The following is a 17,411-nucleotide window of genomic DNA, read 5'->3' as shown; positions in this document are numbered from 1 at the left end:
AGCTTATAGCTGATGGCGGAATTTCTACATTTCAAGGCTATATATGAAAATATAAACATTTGGTTGAATACCGAACAGTTACACGTAATTGGTATTTTCAGTTGCCGCAACAATGTACGTGTCCACTTAATATCACACGCGTTATTTTATTAATTATGTGGTTGTGTTCCTGATTTCCGATATCTCTGATAGCACCTGAAGGCAGCATCAAAACATAAATAATAGTGACGTCACCGCGTGTTGCGTTCATTTCCTTGTTTGTAAACTTCCTGGGGAGGCAGCTGCCGTTGCTAGCTTTGTAGCTAGCTGTTTGGCGATTCAAACAATGGATTAAATCACCAATTAAAACCCTCCCAAAAAATGACAACAATATTTAGCAATTCAAGTCACTAGTAGTTATATGTCAGCGCGCCTGTTAGGCTTTAAATCGGTTGTGTTTACAAGTTAGTGACAGCGAGCGGCTAACGGCGTTAGCTGGCTAACGTTAGCTACAACTTCGTAATTTCGAGCAGAAATCATGATGGCGTCTAGTTACAATGCCAAAGATGAAGATGGACATATCACAGTGTCCGGGCCTGGTGGAGGGTCTCTGCGGAGCAAAAAGCCCGAGAACACTGCGTTCAAACAGCAGAGACTGCCTGCCTGGCAGCCCATCCTCACCGCGGGCACCGTGCTACCTGCCTTCTTCATCATCGGACTCATCTTCATCCCCATCGGGATCGGCCTGTATGTAACGTCCAACAACATCAAGGAGTTTGAGGTAACGTCACGTTATATGGCACACCTACATGAACGATTTAACACTGGTTATTTGACACAATAAAATGGTCATTTTCCCTGTGGAGCTGGCTCGATACTCGGACCACTCATGCCAAAGTCAATGCAGAAAATGTGTAATTTATCCTGACTCCGCGAAGCAGCAAATTTACACGTGCTCTATAACGTAATTAGATTTTTTAAAATTAAAATGTATGTACCGCCGGTTTATTCGGCAGAGGTGTGTGTCAGAAAATCAGCTCTCGTATTAACAATAAAATCAACACCTCACTGTGCGTTTTGTGATGAGAGGGAATCAGGAAACTCGACATTTGTATGTCTTATAGTATTTTGTTTAATGTAATATCCCCCTGGCTTTTTGTTATTGTTTTGTTTGTATGCATGAAATTGTACAGGATTTTTTGATACACTCTGTTGTGTAAATAAAGAATGGAAAAAATATCTTCTGTTATAGTGTATCTTGTATCTTTGGTAAAAAGCGTTATATTCTTTGACTTTTCAACTAAAGAAAAAACGATCAACAACCTATCTAGTAATATTGTTTGTCAGTTAACCATTTTCCCCCCAAATGCGTTGCAAATGCATAAATCATGTTAAGCTTTCATAAACGTTGAAATACATTTTTTATGACTATGTATCTGATGTCAGAGGAAACATTAAAATGGATGACTTTTAAATGGAATTTGGCATTTTACAGGAAATAACATTTCATGGGGATTTAAGAATATCCAGCACTGTTAACAACAACACAACAGACGTAACATTATTGTCAATTTATATTGCAACAATACTTACTGTGTTCTTATTGATGATCTGCCCTTACATCACAAGCACATAATAATGTAATTTATCATTGTGTCAGACAGTTAGTCACCTGTGACCTTTATTTTGATTGACTGATAGATTACATGAAAAACCACCTTAATATGTGCTTAACTTGTTTTTTCTTGATTGTGTGTTTCCCTGTTGTCGTCTGCTTTATATTGTCTTTTCGCTCTAGTTGAAAGCACACTGTAGCTACTGTTTTGAAAGGTGCCGTAGAGATACAGTTTTCTTGTTTGTTTACAGGTTGATTACACAGGAGTTGACATGTCCAGTCCCTGCTTCAACTGCTCCCAGAACTTCAGCTGGAACAGCACCAGGCCTTGCACCTGCTCAATCCCTTTCTACCTGGATCAGCCGTACGAGGTGAGAAAAAAAGTTGTTAAATATGTCATACCATACTGACTATCAATATTTACACAGCCACTTTTGAACTTTTGTCTTTAACACTTTTATATTAATCAACAGAGCAACGTGTACATGTACTACGGCCTCTCCAACTTCTACCAAAATCACCGTCGCTACGTCAAGTCGAGAGATGACAGCCAGCTGAATGGAGACCTTGGATCCCTCATGGTATGACTTACTTCAGCTCTCGTAGATCACATGACGGAGGTCACAGAGGGCCGTTGAAACAGCATTATTATGCTGTTAAAGCTGCACCTGGCAACTGCACAAAATACAAGATTATAAATTTAGAAGCCAAAAATCCTGAGACAATTTGTTAGTTAAGCTGCATTGCTCACAGAGCATTGTTTCAGACCAAGCCTGCTGGTATTCTTTATTCAAAGGCCCTAAATTGGCAACCTTATGCTGGTGGTGAGACTAAGTATGACAGGAAACGTTCGCTCAGTGCTGTTAGGAAGCACTCACCCTTTAATGCAGTGAGAGTGAATTTGATGCATTATTAAATGATCAAATGCATTTACTGCTTTCACTTGTGCTACACTGGCAGTCTTTAGCCGTGCATCAGACCACATCTTTGTTCCATAAATGTCTCATTTGTCTGAAGTTTTCAACAAGCAGCCAGAATTTTTCAGGACTAAACACAAACCAAAGAGAAACTGTAAGTAAAAAATACTGTAATTTGTTTGGGTATCCACATGGGTTAATTTTCCTCTTTACTCTATTGGAAAGTTACCATGTTCTGTCATAAGCACTCTGAGCAGTGTAAAATCTGACTTTTTTTTTCGGGGCGCCCAGTAGCTCACCTGGTAGAGGAGGCATCCCATGTTCAAAGGCTGCCTCAGCAGCTGCTGGGTGGATGCGGCCCTTTGCTGCATGTCATCCCCTCTCTCCCCCCCTTTCACTCTTGAACTGTTCTATCGCGTAAAAGGCAAGAAAGCCCCAAAAACTGTCCTTAAAAAAAGATTTATTTTTGTACTACAGTACCAGACAAAAGTTTAGACACACTCTTTTATTAAGTAAATGGGAAAGTGTGTCCAAACGTTTGACTGAGACTATGTCTTTTGGCACTTTGTTGCCCACCTGTCACGGTGAGTAACTCAACACTCTGTGGTCTTTATGCGTCTATTCAACATCGCTTATTTGGGACAAATTTACTGTAGCTCAATTACTTTTTTTGCTGTAATTTAGGCTGATAAGTTTGACCTGTCTTTATACATTTTTGTACAGAAACATGTTATTTGCAGTTTTAAATGCAGCCAGCATGTGGTGCTATTCATCCTCAGTCTTCCTCTCACCCTCATCATTCACAGAAACCCAGTAAGGAGTGTGAGCCATACGCTTATCATGAAAACAAGCCAATAGCACCGTGTGGGGCCATCGCCAACAGCATGTTTAATGGTGAGCCAGTTTCCTGCTCTGTTGACCAGACACAAAACATCAGTATAATTTAAAGTACTTCATTAACAGACCATCTTTCCTTTGATGGCAGACACGTTGGAGCTGTTTTACAACGACCCCAACGGCACAAAGATTCCGATTCCTCTGAATACGACGGGCATCGCCTGGTGGACCGACAAGCATGTGAAGTTCGGGAACCCTGGAGCCAACGCGAACCTCACAGCTGTTTTTCAAGGTATCACCAGAAGCTTTTTTTCTTTACTGGAATTTGGGGTTACCAGTCTTTCAGCTAGAGTTGCATTTCAGTCAGTCAGTGTCATCCCTTACCAATATTTTGGAGATGAAGGAGTGATTTTCTTCCAACAGCTTCAAGATGCCTCTTAAGGATTAGGGAGGTAGGGTTAGGGAAATTCCCATAAAATTTGTGGAAATATTTCAAGGTATGTTAAGTTTGAGGATTTTTTTGGGGGAAGAAGAATGTTCAATATAAAAATTGTGCCTCTGTAACGGTGAACTTTTTTTTTTTTTTTTTTTTTAATTGTTTCGTTGTTTTGTTTAGAAGAGTTTACATTTATGTCAGCTTATGACATGGCAAATACCACCTGAGCAAAAAACCCTAATATTTCAGTTACTTTCCTGATATTTTCCATGAAGTGCTGTTAATTCATGAAGATAATTTCCACTTTGAATATCTTCAGAATTTTGTGAGCCTAATCCCATCAATACCTAAACATAAAGCTTGTAATTTCAATTTTCTTTCCTCTTGGAGAGCATATTGAAAAACAGTGACTGAAATAAATCTATTTTAGGTTGGATGTGGCCAAAATAAGAAAACAAAGATGCATTTCGATGTTGTTCCACATGATTACCGACATAATGTTCTGACACACAACAGTGCGAGATGCACCACAGATTGCAGATATTTTGATACACAAACAAACATTCTGGAGTCAATCTCTTATCAGTTAGATCATGGAAACTTCATCACTGCTTTTTCCTCTTTTTTAATTTCAGGAACAACCAAGCCAGTGAACTGGCGCAGGCCCGTATACGAGTTGGACACGAATCCAGATAACAACGGCTTTATCAACGAAGACTTTATCGTGTGGATGAGAACCGCCGCCCTGCCGACCTTCCGCAAACTCTACCGCATCATCAACAAGAAAAGCAACATGGTTCCGACTCTGCCCCGAGGAAACTACACTCTGGAGGTCGTCTACAGTATCCTTTATGTGAAACTCACAACACGAAACTGCGCACACTGCAGCAAACTGTTCCGGGGTAGGCTGACTCAGTGGTGGAGAATCCTGCAGAGTTTCTATTACAACATTGGCAACATTTACAACCGCCTACACTGCAAAGCAACCCAAAAATTGGAGGATCAACTTATCAAAAATGGAGTCTGACAGGAAACCACCAAAATGTGTCAATATCAGTGAAGTGTTTAAGAGATGGAGAGAAAATGTTGCTACTAGTTTAGCTTTCTTCTAACTGGAGCTTAAAGCTCACAGCTGCAGCAAATTCAAGTTCATGTTTACGTAGGTAGCTAGAACCTTGAATCACCAGCCCCTAAACTCTGGGGCGGCCCGGGCAAAGACGCCCATCTAGACCCCATTTCATAGCGTTGACGGTTAAGCTTCAAGGTCGTGAAAAACCAAACTGAGATCAGAGAATTAGCGGCAATGAAAGCCCCCAGCTATGTGGCCTGACGTCACCATGTCTCTCACGGAAAGTTAAGTTTATAAATTAGAACAATGAGAAGTGAAGTTGGACGACTTAACTTTTAACTTTTGGATCCATATTGGGAGCAAACTTTGGGAGCAAAAGCAGAAGCTTATTAAATCCAACACAGACTAACTATGCACTAAAACACGGACATTTCTCTGTATTCAGTTTGCATTTTAACACGATCTTCCTCTTTTTTGTGTTATTAGAAGCCCAACAGTGTACTGTTATGGAAGTTGAGTCATCTGACTGTTTTCTACACTGCACTGACACGATAACCTCCATCTGTCAAGTGAAGTAATCAGAAATGATAAGATTAAGATGAATGCGTTGCAAAAACTCTAGAAAAACATTCAAAGGAGTGATGAGCAGGTTGGTGTCAACAAACTGTTTCCAGGTCAGAGTTGTGTGTTTGTGGTTCCCTGAGGTCAGTTTACTGTTCACCGTTGTGTTTGCTGTTCCCGCCTTTAACCACTTCAACCCAGATTACCCTGTCCGCAGCTTCGAGGGCAGGAAGCGGATGATCCTGAGCACCATCTCCTGGATGGGGGGCAAGAACCCGTTCCTGGGCATCGCTTACATCACCGTGGGCTCGGTCTGCTTCTTCCTGGGTGTCGTCCTGCTCATCATCCACCACAAATGTGGCAACCGCAACAACAGCGCCGACATTTCTAACTGAAGCAGCGGCTGCCCTCCAGCTCACCTCTGCCGCAGTGAACAGTGATCATCTGTCAGGGTTTGGGTTTTAGAGTTAAACAGGTTTTGACTGTGGTTGATTATTTGCCAAAGTAAATGGAAAGTAGCCAAAAAATGTGCAGTTTCTGACAGATTTTCCTTCCTGGTAACCTGAGCAACCATGTGTAAGACGGATGTATCACATGATCGACTGCCTTTTGAACAAAAAATGCACTTAGTGTTCCTGATCAGGTCTGAAAAAGTAAGTATATTTAGTAGAGTAAGTTTGATAATTAGACAAAAACTGTGGTAAAATACTGCAGCACTTTGCTGGGAACCAGAAGCCATGTCCTCTGTATTGTTTTTGTAAATCTGGTGGTTTTAACAGCCCAATGAGGAGTCTACATTCAACAGTTACAAAGAAAATTACATATTTAAGGGATAGTAAGGGGTAGTATCGCTTCAGCCATCTGTGCTCCTGTCAAAGCCACCAGACTCCATTGAGAAAAACAGTCATTTTACCTCACTGAACTCAGGAGTTGCTGGTCAAATGCCGCCTCGATCGGTTAGTTAGTTCGTCTTGCTGTGTGACTTAAGCGAATCCAAACTGAGCCGTTTAAATGCCGGAGTCATACAATAACACAAATAAACTGACTGATTAGGGCCGCGGTACATCAGCAGCTCCTGTGTTCAGCGATGTTTAATTCTATTTTTTTCTCAGTGGAGTCTGGCATTGAAGACAGCGATGAAACAGCTTCAAATTAATGTTGGAAATCAATGTCTGACATCATGGTGAAGCAGTAAACATGCTCTACATATAGGGTACACTTACACTGAAGTTAATTTAATTTCATTTGATTTTATTTTTTTTATGGGTGCGACTTTTTTAAGGTAGCTAAAACACGTTCGACTGCATGTAATATCTATAAATATGTACCCCATACAACCCCAATTCAAAAAATCGAAACTATCCCTTTAATGCATTAATATATGTACATTGAAAGGGTATTTGGCCACTACACTGTAAAAGATGGAGGTAAAAATGGGAACATTTGCTGTTTTTTTTTTTTGTCTTGTACAATATAACATTTAATACATTTGGATTTAGATTGTTGTTCAGACCATACAAACGATTTTGAGACAACACCTTTGGCTCTGGGAAATTGTGAAGGACAATTTGACTATTTTCTGACATTATGGACCGAACTATTAATCAAGAGAATACGCTTCAGATTAATCTATAATTAAACTCTTCACTTGCTATTTTTGGGTCCACAAAAAAGGAATGGCTTCACTTTAATAGAAAATATAATGTAGTTGTAATTGATATTTAAATAATTCTAGCTACAGCACTTTCGGGGAGGAATGTTGTTCAGTTTAGGGGACAGTCTTATTGCTCCGTTACATCAAATCAAAGCCTGACCAGAATCCTCAAATCTTAATTTAAAAAAAAGAAAATCTGCCCGGGAAAGAGTCTGGAAAGTTTGGCTAACTCTCCACACTCCTCGTAGGACCTCTAAGCTCTGAACTGTTGCAGTTAAGGTGAGCTGGAGTGTTGCTCTGAATCCTGAGTTGCATGCTGGGTAGCTGCGATGTAAATGTGATTATGGAGCTGCTCGAGCGGCTCGTCTTTGTGCCTCGTCTCGTATGTTACATAAGCCCACCTTCAAGCCAAAATCATGCTTTTGCTGAGTCGTAAAAAACGCACCAAGCAAGTTCCACGTCAAAGGGAACGCAAAGTGTTTAAAGTGTGGGAGCTGTACAGTTAACCTTTTTTTGTATTTATTTTAGAGTTTAAGAAATGTTTGCATTGTAAAGAAAAGCCAGTATTTGCACGCCAGACCTCAGGGGTTTTGAGTCTAAACTGGGTTTAAAGGTGGCTGTCATAGTTTGAGGGGCTGTAAGTTGTGAGTGTGAAACTCGATTCCGTACAAATATACACTGACATGGTGTTGTGGCTTCATTCATTGTCGTTTACAAGCAACAATAGTAGATTATCAACATAGCATGAACAGTAACGCAGTATGATTCAGTACACGTGATTAAATGTTAATGTGATTGTCACTCAACACTTACACTGCTGACAGTAATGCACACAAGTAGTTTTAAACCTTAATCCTTCCATTTTCAGCTCGTTAGCAGCTGAGATAATCCATTAATAAAATACATGCTGCATGTTGAATTGTGCCGAGTAAAAATGTCTTTTTTTTTTATTACATTTTGTCAAGATAAATTGTTATTTGCAATCATGACAAGTGCTAGATTCACATTTCTTTTGATACTTCATTTGTGTGGTATTGTTGCTTTAAATGAATAAATGTGTCTTTTATGTTGAAACAGTATCTCTGACTGACTTGTGTGATTGTTCCCTGCTTTGCTTCATCAGCCTGATGTTTAGGATATTATTATATTTTTCCTCAAAATAACTTTATAGATCCTCAGGGGGGAATTCACACAACACAGCAGCACAAAAAAAGGCTCAAATTTGAAGAATAGCTACTGTAAACTGAAATAACTTATAAGAAAAAATAAAGTGAAAAAAAATTCAAAAGATGCGTACAAATGACCTAATACATTTCAGAAACTGCGTATAATTTCTTATGAATTTAGGTGGGGGAAGTTATACTTATGTATGATGGAGTATTAGTGCTACACTGAAGAAGAAAGAATAGGTTTTAAAAATAAAGCCAGAAAAAAATAAAATCACAATATTATGAGAATGAAGTCATACTATTTTGAGAAAAAAATCATAATATTAAAAAAATAAAGTCATGCTATTTTTTAAAAGTTTTAATATTAGGTGATTAATTTCATAAATGTATGGGAATAAATGTCAGCTGGTTTATCAACCCTGATCTGCAACTTTTAATCGTGTGAATTTATTTATTTATTTTTTCTTGGAAAATGGTATGATTCTATTCTCATTAAATTATGATTTTATTCTCATAATGTATATTTTTTCTCAAAATCTAAGGTTTTTTTTAAATTTATTTTTCCAAAATGACCTTAATTCTTCTTGGCACTATGAACTCATAACAGGTATAACTTTAATATTATACTGTAGCTGGCAAAGGTGAAGCTCACTCTAATTACTTATATACTGTATGATAAGTAGATCTATAATTATATATATCATAATGTATTAGTTGGTTTTAGTAAGTTTTGAAAATCTGAATCTAAAAAGTAACTAAAGGTTTAAAAATAATTATAGTGAGGTAAAAAGTACATTGTTAGCCTTCGAGGTGTGCTGGATTAAGACCATAAAGTAGCAAAAGACGAATCCTTAAGTGCCTTAAAATTGCAGTTAACTACAGTACCTGAGTAAATTACTTATTTTAAACCACCGGTATTATCCGAGAAAATTACATTCAAATCCACGTATCCTGGAGAAAATGAAGGTGTAGTTTGTTTAAAAGACTTTGGGGGGCAGCAGAGCGCGCGGGAGGAGTACAGGCTGCCGTTAATATCAGCAAAGAAGAGTAAGAAGCTGAAAGCGGAAGTGGAGTATTCTGGTGTCCTTGTGAGTGACAGAGGCGAAAGTAAAGATGAACAGACACATATTTGTGAGTATAATTTCTCCTTAAAGTTTGTGTTTGCTTTGTAGGAATAGTCTTGAACTAATTGTACAGATATACAATCTGGATATGAGTGACCAAAGGCAGGGCGCGGTTAGATAAAGCTACAAACTGTTAGCTAGGGGTCAAAGTCGGATAGCGTTGGCGTTAAGATGCAGCCGGAAGAGTTAGCATTAGCTTAGCCTCAGTGTCAGCTGTACGAGCATTTTCTCGCCTTTAGCAGCTATATTTTATATAAATATGTCCAAACACTGAACTTGTCATTAGCGTGTTCGGTGTTTTTAGTCCACGTCCTCCTGTGTGTGCTGACTTTGCGGGTTTTTGTGGTTTTCAGGCGCTCCAGCAGGTGGCGCGGCGGACCATCTCCAGCTCTGTCCGGCGGCAGCTGGACAACAAAGTCCCGCAGAAACAAAAGCTGTTTCAGGTAAAGCGACAGAAAACCGCTTAAATACACATTAACAGCGTTATTAGACGCTCTTTACCAGGTAACGTCTCCCTGACTTGATCTAAGAGCAGTGGTGGAGTGTAAGTTACAGGAGTTTAAATTAGCTAAACAGTAAACAGCAGCAGCAGTGAAATGCTAAACACACACCAGTGCAGCACTAAAATAATCCAAAACAACATATGTAACAGTTAAACGCTGAGAGGGAACATTTTACTGCGCTTATTCTGTACTTACTTTTAATAGTTTAAGTAAATTCTGCTGATAATGATTGTATACTTTTACTTGAGTAAGGTTTTTAATGCATTACTTCTACTTGAAGCGGGGTATTTTCACCGTGTAGTATTGGCAGGTTTACTCAAGTAAAGGATCTGAATACTTCTTCCACCACTGCCAAAGATTGGAGATACAATTTTATATTAAATATGTGGTCCTAAGGCCTAGTAGTGCAAGATAATTCACAAACTGCCAAATTTCCTGGATTCTTTATGTTGAATGAAAAATAATGCATTTTGTAGTTATACCATTTGTAATCACAACTGATACAGTGCTAGTTATAAGTTTAGTGCAGAGCTTATATTGTTCCTAAAAGAGCAATTTGATCTGCAGTTGGTGGTACAAAACAATATAAAAATACAATAAACAGGCACATAGAGCAACATAGCAGCACACAGCCGAACTGAAAGCAATCCCAATCAACCGTTAAAGCATCAATGAAGGTCATCTAAAAGTGTCAAGAAAAGCAGTGAGCTCGGTCAACCATTGAAAAAAGTAATTAACATATAGAAATGTCAATAAAAAGAAGTGATCACAGTCATTACTAATCACCAAAAGTCTTTAAGTGCCACAAAAACAGCGTGATACGTGTGTGATCCTCTATCACCTGTGTTGTTAGTATGCAAAACAGCTGTGTCATTATCAGTGACTGAGGCATTTGCATCTCTATGAACTTTCTAGCCCTATTTACAGCCCAAGCCCTGGGCACTAATTCAGTGTTAGGGGTAATTTCTTGAGTTTTATTGTGATGATATGAAGTTGTGTCAAAATAAAATACTCTTGGTAAGGTGAGCCAAATGAGCAAGTGAAGTATTTTACACTCATTTACTGTTTGGTCTCATGTTTTTGATAATTGTATGTGTGACCTTGCATACATTTTCCATATTATGATATGCTATATCAGGCTTGGGTTATACCCTTCTTAATGTAACGATAATGGTTTTTGCCATATAATCCATGTTACTCTGTGGTTCACTCACATACAAGTGTTTGCTGTGTTCTCCAGCAGCAGGACTTCGACTTTTAACTTTATTGTCCCCTAAGGGAAATTTGTTTTTGCAGCGAGGTAAAACAAAACAGAATAAAACAATCACACTGAGTCAGCCGTAAGCAACAGTGACATACACAAATGCATACATTAAAAAACACTGAAAGTCAAACTGTTCCTAAAAACCAACATCAGATGTCCACAGTGAAAAATGAAGCTTCATAACGGATCATTTCCAAGATCCAGGTGTGTAATGGCTTTAGTGATGAAGGACTTTTTCATCCTGCTCTTCAAGGGTGCTTTTGTGATCTCACAGTTTTCTACTGTCTGCCCTGAATGAGATAGTATGTTTGTCCAGGATGTAAACAATGTTTAAATTTCAAAATTTCCACTGACTGTAACTGCTGATGGCAGGCCTGCCACAGGCTAGTAAAAGATGTTAATGCACATTCACATAATAAGACGGGAAAGACAAACATTTCAGTGTCTTTCTGGTCTGACTGTAGGGAACACTGTGTGACAAATTCACAAAGTCATAAAAAGTGCTGCAGCCACTAATAAGGGTTGAGCAGCACCATCGACTTTCTGCCTGCAAAACTGCAAACACGAAAATATGATCCAAACAGGATAAAAAACAGACTTTTCCACACAGTTTGAGATCCACCAAATAAATATTAGCCCACATTTTTTAGGATCAGACTTCAAAAACTCGCACTGCTGCCACAGAATGGTAAAGCCTCATGAATGTAAGAGTTATGAGAAATGTTGCTGCTTTTAGCCCCCGGAAATCCAACTCAAGGACTTCAAAGTTGTCTTGAAAGCTCTTCAAAAACACAGTGAATTAAAAAATAAGCAAAAACTTATTAAATGCTTGCTATTACGTAGCATACTTCCTCTTTCTTTGGTAGCAAAGTACTTTATGCACGTTTCAAACCTTAAAAACACGAGTCAGACTGCAAGAATAATGACCCGACAACAGTTTCGTGTATGTTTGATCATTGATGACTCCATTGTGCCCCAGTTCTCCAAACAGGAAGTGGTTTGAAGCTGCTGGGAGAAAGTATAATGACATGAGTATGAATTACAGACTGAATGGTGCATATTTTTATTTCTTTAGCAGTGTTTCTTCTCATGAAGCCCTGAAACCTCAGTTACTGTTAGCTCCAAAGATAAGTAGCAGCAATCTAACTGAGTGGAGTACTAATTCTGCATGTTATACTGTATGATTGACCTGCAGTGAATTAGTGCCTAAATGCAGTATTTATTCAGCTTATCAGTATGAGTTTTCAGTTAAATATCATAGAAACTGGTGTTTAGGCAGACTTCAAGGTTTCAGATGCTGCCTTAACAGCTCAGGCAGCCAAATGTCATCACTGCGTGTGTTAAAATAAATAACATAAAGATGATCAAACCAGCTTCCAAAGTGTCTTGCAGACTAAACAAACTAGTTTTATGGCTGGTTTGTTCTCCGATGCTTGTGGTGACCACTGCTTTTTATGAGCTTTGATTGAAGCCAGCTTGCATGATGAACTGTTGCAAGCTAGAAACTGCACAGACTTTTCATTTCATTTTGAATTTTTAACATCAACACTGTTGATGCTACTTATGACTTTTAACACGCTGCTGTTAAAAGTCATAAGTAGGATAAACACACAGTTGTTACTCAGACTTGTTCTTATCACAGCAGGTCTTATATAGGTTAACTACTATCACAAATAAATGCATTTTTATTTAATTTTATTGCCAAAATAACATTTCAATTCCGGATTTTTGCTTTAAAATATATTAATATGACCCCCAAACCACTTTTTTCAGTTAAAAAAAACATGGGTATTTAGTAGTGTTGTTGATTGATTCAGGTCCAACTGTTTTTTTTCTTTTAATTATTTAAATGTATGTGTTATATTGTGTATTTGTGTTATAAATATGCATAGTGACCGCCCTCTGAGGGTTGAAACCAGGAGCTTGCTTTGATCAGCCGAGCCCCCTGTCGCCGCCTCATCACTGCCCCTTCACCAACTGACTCCTCTGTGTGTGCACTGGGGGCAGGTAGCTGCTGTGGATCGGACGTGGGGGGTTTAGTTACTTTTTAAAGCAGTGTTGCACTTGTTAAGCAATGTTTTACAGATGTTGTGTCATTAAATCTTTGTTCTCCTGTACTACAGTTAGAATAAATAGCCAATCTTTCAAAGCCATACTTAAATTTGGTAGCAGATTGGTGAGAAACAAATCCACATTTAAAAACTGGAGAGGTGACCACTTGAGCCGCTTATTCAAACTCTTAAATGATACATTCACAAAAAAAGCATACATGCTGAAGAGAGACCATAAGTCTTTGGAAGTATTTTGAAATCTGATGTCCGCTTTGCTCTAAGGTGACGCTCACTTTCCCCACAGACCTCTGATATTTCTAACGAGTGGCATCATTTTATATAATAAACAACGTGGTTCAAACATCCTGTGCTGATGTCACCTGAACTGTTGCTCTTTTATGTATTGTGGGGAATTTTCAGTCTGTTCACACACACTGTTTAGAGCTAAAGGGTATCTTTGTTAAAACATTTATAAATTAGGTCGAATTCACCCTGTTTTGCAGACAAATTATTCGAAATGACTCCTGAAGGCTTATTTTTATTGAAAGGCATTCCTATAATTTCTCTTACATTATTTAAGGTCTATTTTCATCCTTAGTGTCTCTTAGTGTACAGTGTATTCACTGAGTTAGACCATAATGACTCCCAACATTAAGTCTTGAACTGCTCTGTTTGATTTTAAATGCAGCTATATTTTGTTGTGCTTCATTTTTGGTTTTTTTTAATTCTCCTGTGTGTGTTTGATGGTGATTTTATGTGTGACACACTTTGTAACACTGGTTTTAATAAGTGCTATACACATTAACTTTGTTATTATTATTATTATTATTACACCTTAGTGTTTATTAAATGGCATGTCTCTTCTAAGTTTTATGTCACATTTTTCATCTGCAGGAGGATAACGGGATGCCGATTCATTTGAAAGGAGGCAGCGGCGACGCTCTGCTGTACAGAACAACAATGGCCCTCACCATCCTGGGTGAGAGACATTTCTTCTCTGCTTAAATATTTCGGCAGCATCTTTTTCTGCAGAATTTTTAACTCATAATTCCTCTAAAAGTTGAGCTCATTAGCTGGAAACCTCAACACCGCAGGTAAAAGAAAAGTTTAAAAGAGGGTGACTTTGCGTTTTTGTGTCTCCACGCCGGTGACAGCAGCAGCCGGAGGCATTACGTTTGTGGCTTGTCCCTCTGTCTGTCCTTTCCATTCTCATGAACTTGTTATCTCAAGAACGCCTTGATGGAATTTCCTCAAATTTGGCAAATGCTCACATACTTGGACTGAAGCATGAACTGATAAGATTTTGGTGGTCAGATGTCACTGTGACCTCACAAAACAGGGTTTTGGCCATAACTCAGGAATTTATACACTAATTATTACAAAATTTCACACAAATGTTTATTAGGATAAAATGATAAAGTAATGACATTTTCTATCCAAAAGGTCATAGGTCATTTTAACATCCTGAAACTAAACTTTAGCACTGTTCAGGCGGTGTTACTAAAAATTGCACTGGAAAAACTGCACTTAACAGCTCATGGCCTGTGTTTAGATAAGCACTGCAGGGAAGTGTGTTTTAGTGTGCAGGTGAGAGTTTGACGCGGGTTTTCTGACATGGGTTGCTGTAATATTATGCATTTTCCACATAAACTAGTTTGTGTGCAGTTTTGTTGAAATACTAATAGATGGACCTCATCAGCAAATTAAAGTCATAGTCAGTTTAAAGGGAGTTGGCCTCTTTGTGTTTGATAATGTGACATAATTTGATGTAGTCACGTGGGCAGGGTTTAGTTGTTTTAGGGATTTAAATTAAGTCCTTTAACTTTTGAGTGGATACAACATGTTACAGAGCACTTGTGAGTTTTGGAGATTTAGAGGCGGGAGAATGAAGAAATTGGAGCATAATCACACTTTATTAGAAATGTAGAGTTTTACATTTACATAGGAGTTTTAAGAAAAATGTTATTGCATGATAACATAGAAATTAAAATACATCAAAAGAAATTGTTATACCTTTACACCTTTCTCTTCTTTTCTTCTTTCTCATAATTCCACTTGGGATTGTTCCCAAAATAAAACACAATGGGTCTGATGGTATGTCAGTATTCAAAATGGCCAGTATTTTTGTATGAATCCCTCTCTAGTATGACTTCAACTTTGGACAGTCCAAAAAAAATGTGTTTGAGCTCTCCGACGTGTTTACAATCCCTCCAGCACAAAGTTGTGTCTGAACATATTTTGATCCAATGAGAGGAGTTCTGAAATACCTCATTTTTACCCCAATCACTTCTGAGTGTGTAAATGTATGTGTATTAGTTCCTAGTGAGCGATTTGAATAATTTTTTGGTGATTTTTTTTTTTGCATATTTTTTCGGTAATAACAAGATAAGTGAACATAAACACAAGGGCATTGAATGAGAAGTTTGAAAATATTGTTTCAGTGTCTTTAAAAGTTTAAAACAGGTTACTGGGTGATGTTAGTTTGATATTTGAAAATATGCCCTCAAAAACTGGAACAGAATTGGTGTATATGTGCTGCAGTTTAAATTCAGTTCTAGCTCATGTTAAAATATTATTTACTTATCTGTCTGTTTCCACATTGACAAGATTATGGCGGTGAAATCAATTGACCAAAGTTCACAATTGGAATTGCTCACAATTAAAGGGTCCTGATCATATTTTCAGTATTTGTTTTGCAGTGCGTGTCAGTAATGAAATAAATAATCTGGAGAAAAAAAAAGTCCTATACAATATACTTTTAAACCTAAAGTAAGAATGTCTATTCTAATCATTAAGATGGTCAGAAAAAGTCGATCATTTTGAGGTTGATTTTAAGGTTTTGGAAAGTTAGCAACTATATTAGGTCTGTCTGTTGGTATGAACATTTTCATTTAAAATCTCCACAATGGGGTAAAGCGTGCTCAGCACAGTTTGTCCATAAACTTTCTGCTCCATGTGACCAAAAAGCCCCAAAAGGTATTTGATTTATGCACTGCGCCCAAAGTCCCAAAATAATATAAAAACTTTCAATGAAAATATATTTCGGGACTTGGTTTGCTGTGTAAACTTATGGGGGAAAAAAGGAAAAGAAAATGCTCTCAGTTGCTTATCTGAAACTAATAAACATGTAGATAAACTGTTCTAAAGATGTGGTAAGTAATAAATAAAAACACCTTTTTAAACTACTTGTTGACAATCAAATCCCACTAACTGGACTGGTTTTCCTTGCAGGAGCCGGATATGTTGTGTATGAACTGGTGGTGGCAGCGTTCCCTCAGAAGAAAGACTAACTCCATCTCTACAGCTGTTTACTTTCATTTTACAAATCGGCCAGCCGCTCTATATTGTACAAAAATATGATAATACTCCGTCTGTGCCGGGCTGTGTATTTTCTGTCATGATGGGATATTGTTTCATGTTCATGGGATCAATATTTATTTCTTGCACTCTCTGTGGTAACCTGAGGATCAATAAAAAATGCCTCTCATGACCAAAACACAGTGGGTTTTTTTCTTATCACTTTGTCTCTTTACATAGCGGGATATAAATATTGTTTGTAGTGTATATATACTACACGTTAATGTGGAAAAGAGTCAAACCACAGAATGTATTTCTGTGGTCTGAACACCAAAAAACTTTGATTTTCACAATTTTAAAGCAAAAAACTGGACTGTATTTGAAAAACAAATGTAGCTGTTATGCTCATTCATCCAGAACATGACTTTATTGGGTCTTTTTCTTTAGTATAAAATGTTTTCAATGAAAACTGTAAAGCAAATAGATTAAAGACAGAAATATGAACATAATGAGCATCAAACAGCAATGTTGTTGCGTTCGGCCCTTAAAGTTATAAGGGATTTTGTATTATAGAGATGCCACTACAATTACAAAACAACCATACAAAACATACTCAACCACACAATGCAATCTGTACGTCACAAATAAACATGCGCCACGTACACCTTTAGAAACAGGTGGACTTGTGTCCCAAAATCAGTTTTCAGTTTTGTTACACAGTACCCACTTAATGCCAAACCACGAGTGCAATTTAAAATAAAATAAATGCTTTATAATTTTTATAACAAAGCGGAAAACTGCACTTTTCCAAAAATCAACCCTGCAACCCTCCCTGTATTGTGTTTCAGTTTCTGTCACTAGAGGGCAATGTTTATGAAGAAATAAGCCAAGACTCTGGCACTCCAAGAAACAAATGTCCATAATTAGTGTTCAGG

At 37.9% G+C, this 17,411-nt stretch overlaps 2 protein-coding genes across 2 annotated transcripts; both read left to right on the top strand.

Annotated features, from left to right (window-relative positions):
* The first annotated feature begins 243 nt into the window (after positions 1-243).
* LOC121955505 (cell cycle control protein 50A-like) lies at positions 244-8,147 on the top strand. Its single transcript, XM_042503499.2, has 7 exons — positions 244-760; positions 1,846-1,965; positions 2,068-2,175; positions 3,318-3,405; positions 3,497-3,640; positions 4,420-4,626; positions 5,616-8,147. The coding sequence occupies exons 1-7, from the start codon at positions 518-520 to the stop codon at positions 5,807-5,809; spliced, it is 1,104 nt and encodes a 367-aa protein (XP_042359433.1). The 5' UTR covers positions 244-517; the 3' UTR covers positions 5,810-8,147.
* Positions 8,148-9,221: 1,074 nt separating this feature from the next.
* cox7a2b (cytochrome c oxidase subunit 7A2b) lies at positions 9,222-16,675 on the top strand. The gene is made up of 4 exons (XM_042503673.2): positions 9,222-9,368; positions 9,715-9,804; positions 14,074-14,158; positions 16,411-16,675. The coding sequence occupies exons 1-4, from the start codon at positions 9,351-9,353 to the stop codon at positions 16,467-16,469; spliced, it is 252 nt and encodes an 83-aa protein (XP_042359607.1). The 5' UTR covers positions 9,222-9,350; the 3' UTR covers positions 16,470-16,675.
* Positions 16,676-17,411: the final 736 nt, after the last annotated feature.

Source organism: Plectropomus leopardus, chromosome 16 (assembly GCF_026936395.1).
Source record: "Plectropomus leopardus strain MGB_pleo_1.0 chromosome 16, ASM2693639v1, whole genome shotgun sequence".
Lineage (NCBI taxonomy): Eukaryota > Metazoa > Chordata > Actinopteri > Perciformes > Serranidae > Plectropomus > Plectropomus leopardus.
Note: the sequence above shows the minus strand (reverse complement) of the source record. Positions and strands in the feature narration are given on the sequence as shown.

Coding starts and splice junctions, on each gene's coding strand:
- LOC121955505 (XM_042503499.2), top strand. CDS start 518: ATGATGGCGTCTAGTTACAATGCCAAAGATGAAGATGGACATATCACA. Junction 761..1,845: donor ACAACATCAAGGAGTTTGAG/GTAACGTCACGT, acceptor GTTTGTTTACAG/GTTGATTACACAGGAGTTGA. Junction 1,966..2,067: donor ACCTGGATCAGCCGTACGAG/GTGAGAAAAAAA, acceptor ATTAATCAACAG/AGCAACGTGTACATGTACTA.
- cox7a2b (XM_042503673.2), top strand. Junction 9,805..14,073: donor AGAAACAAAAGCTGTTTCAG/GTAAAGCGACAG, acceptor TTTCATCTGCAG/GAGGATAACGGGATGCCGAT. Junction 14,159..16,410: donor AATGGCCCTCACCATCCTGG/GTGAGAGACATT, acceptor TTTTCCTTGCAG/GAGCCGGATATGTTGTGTAT.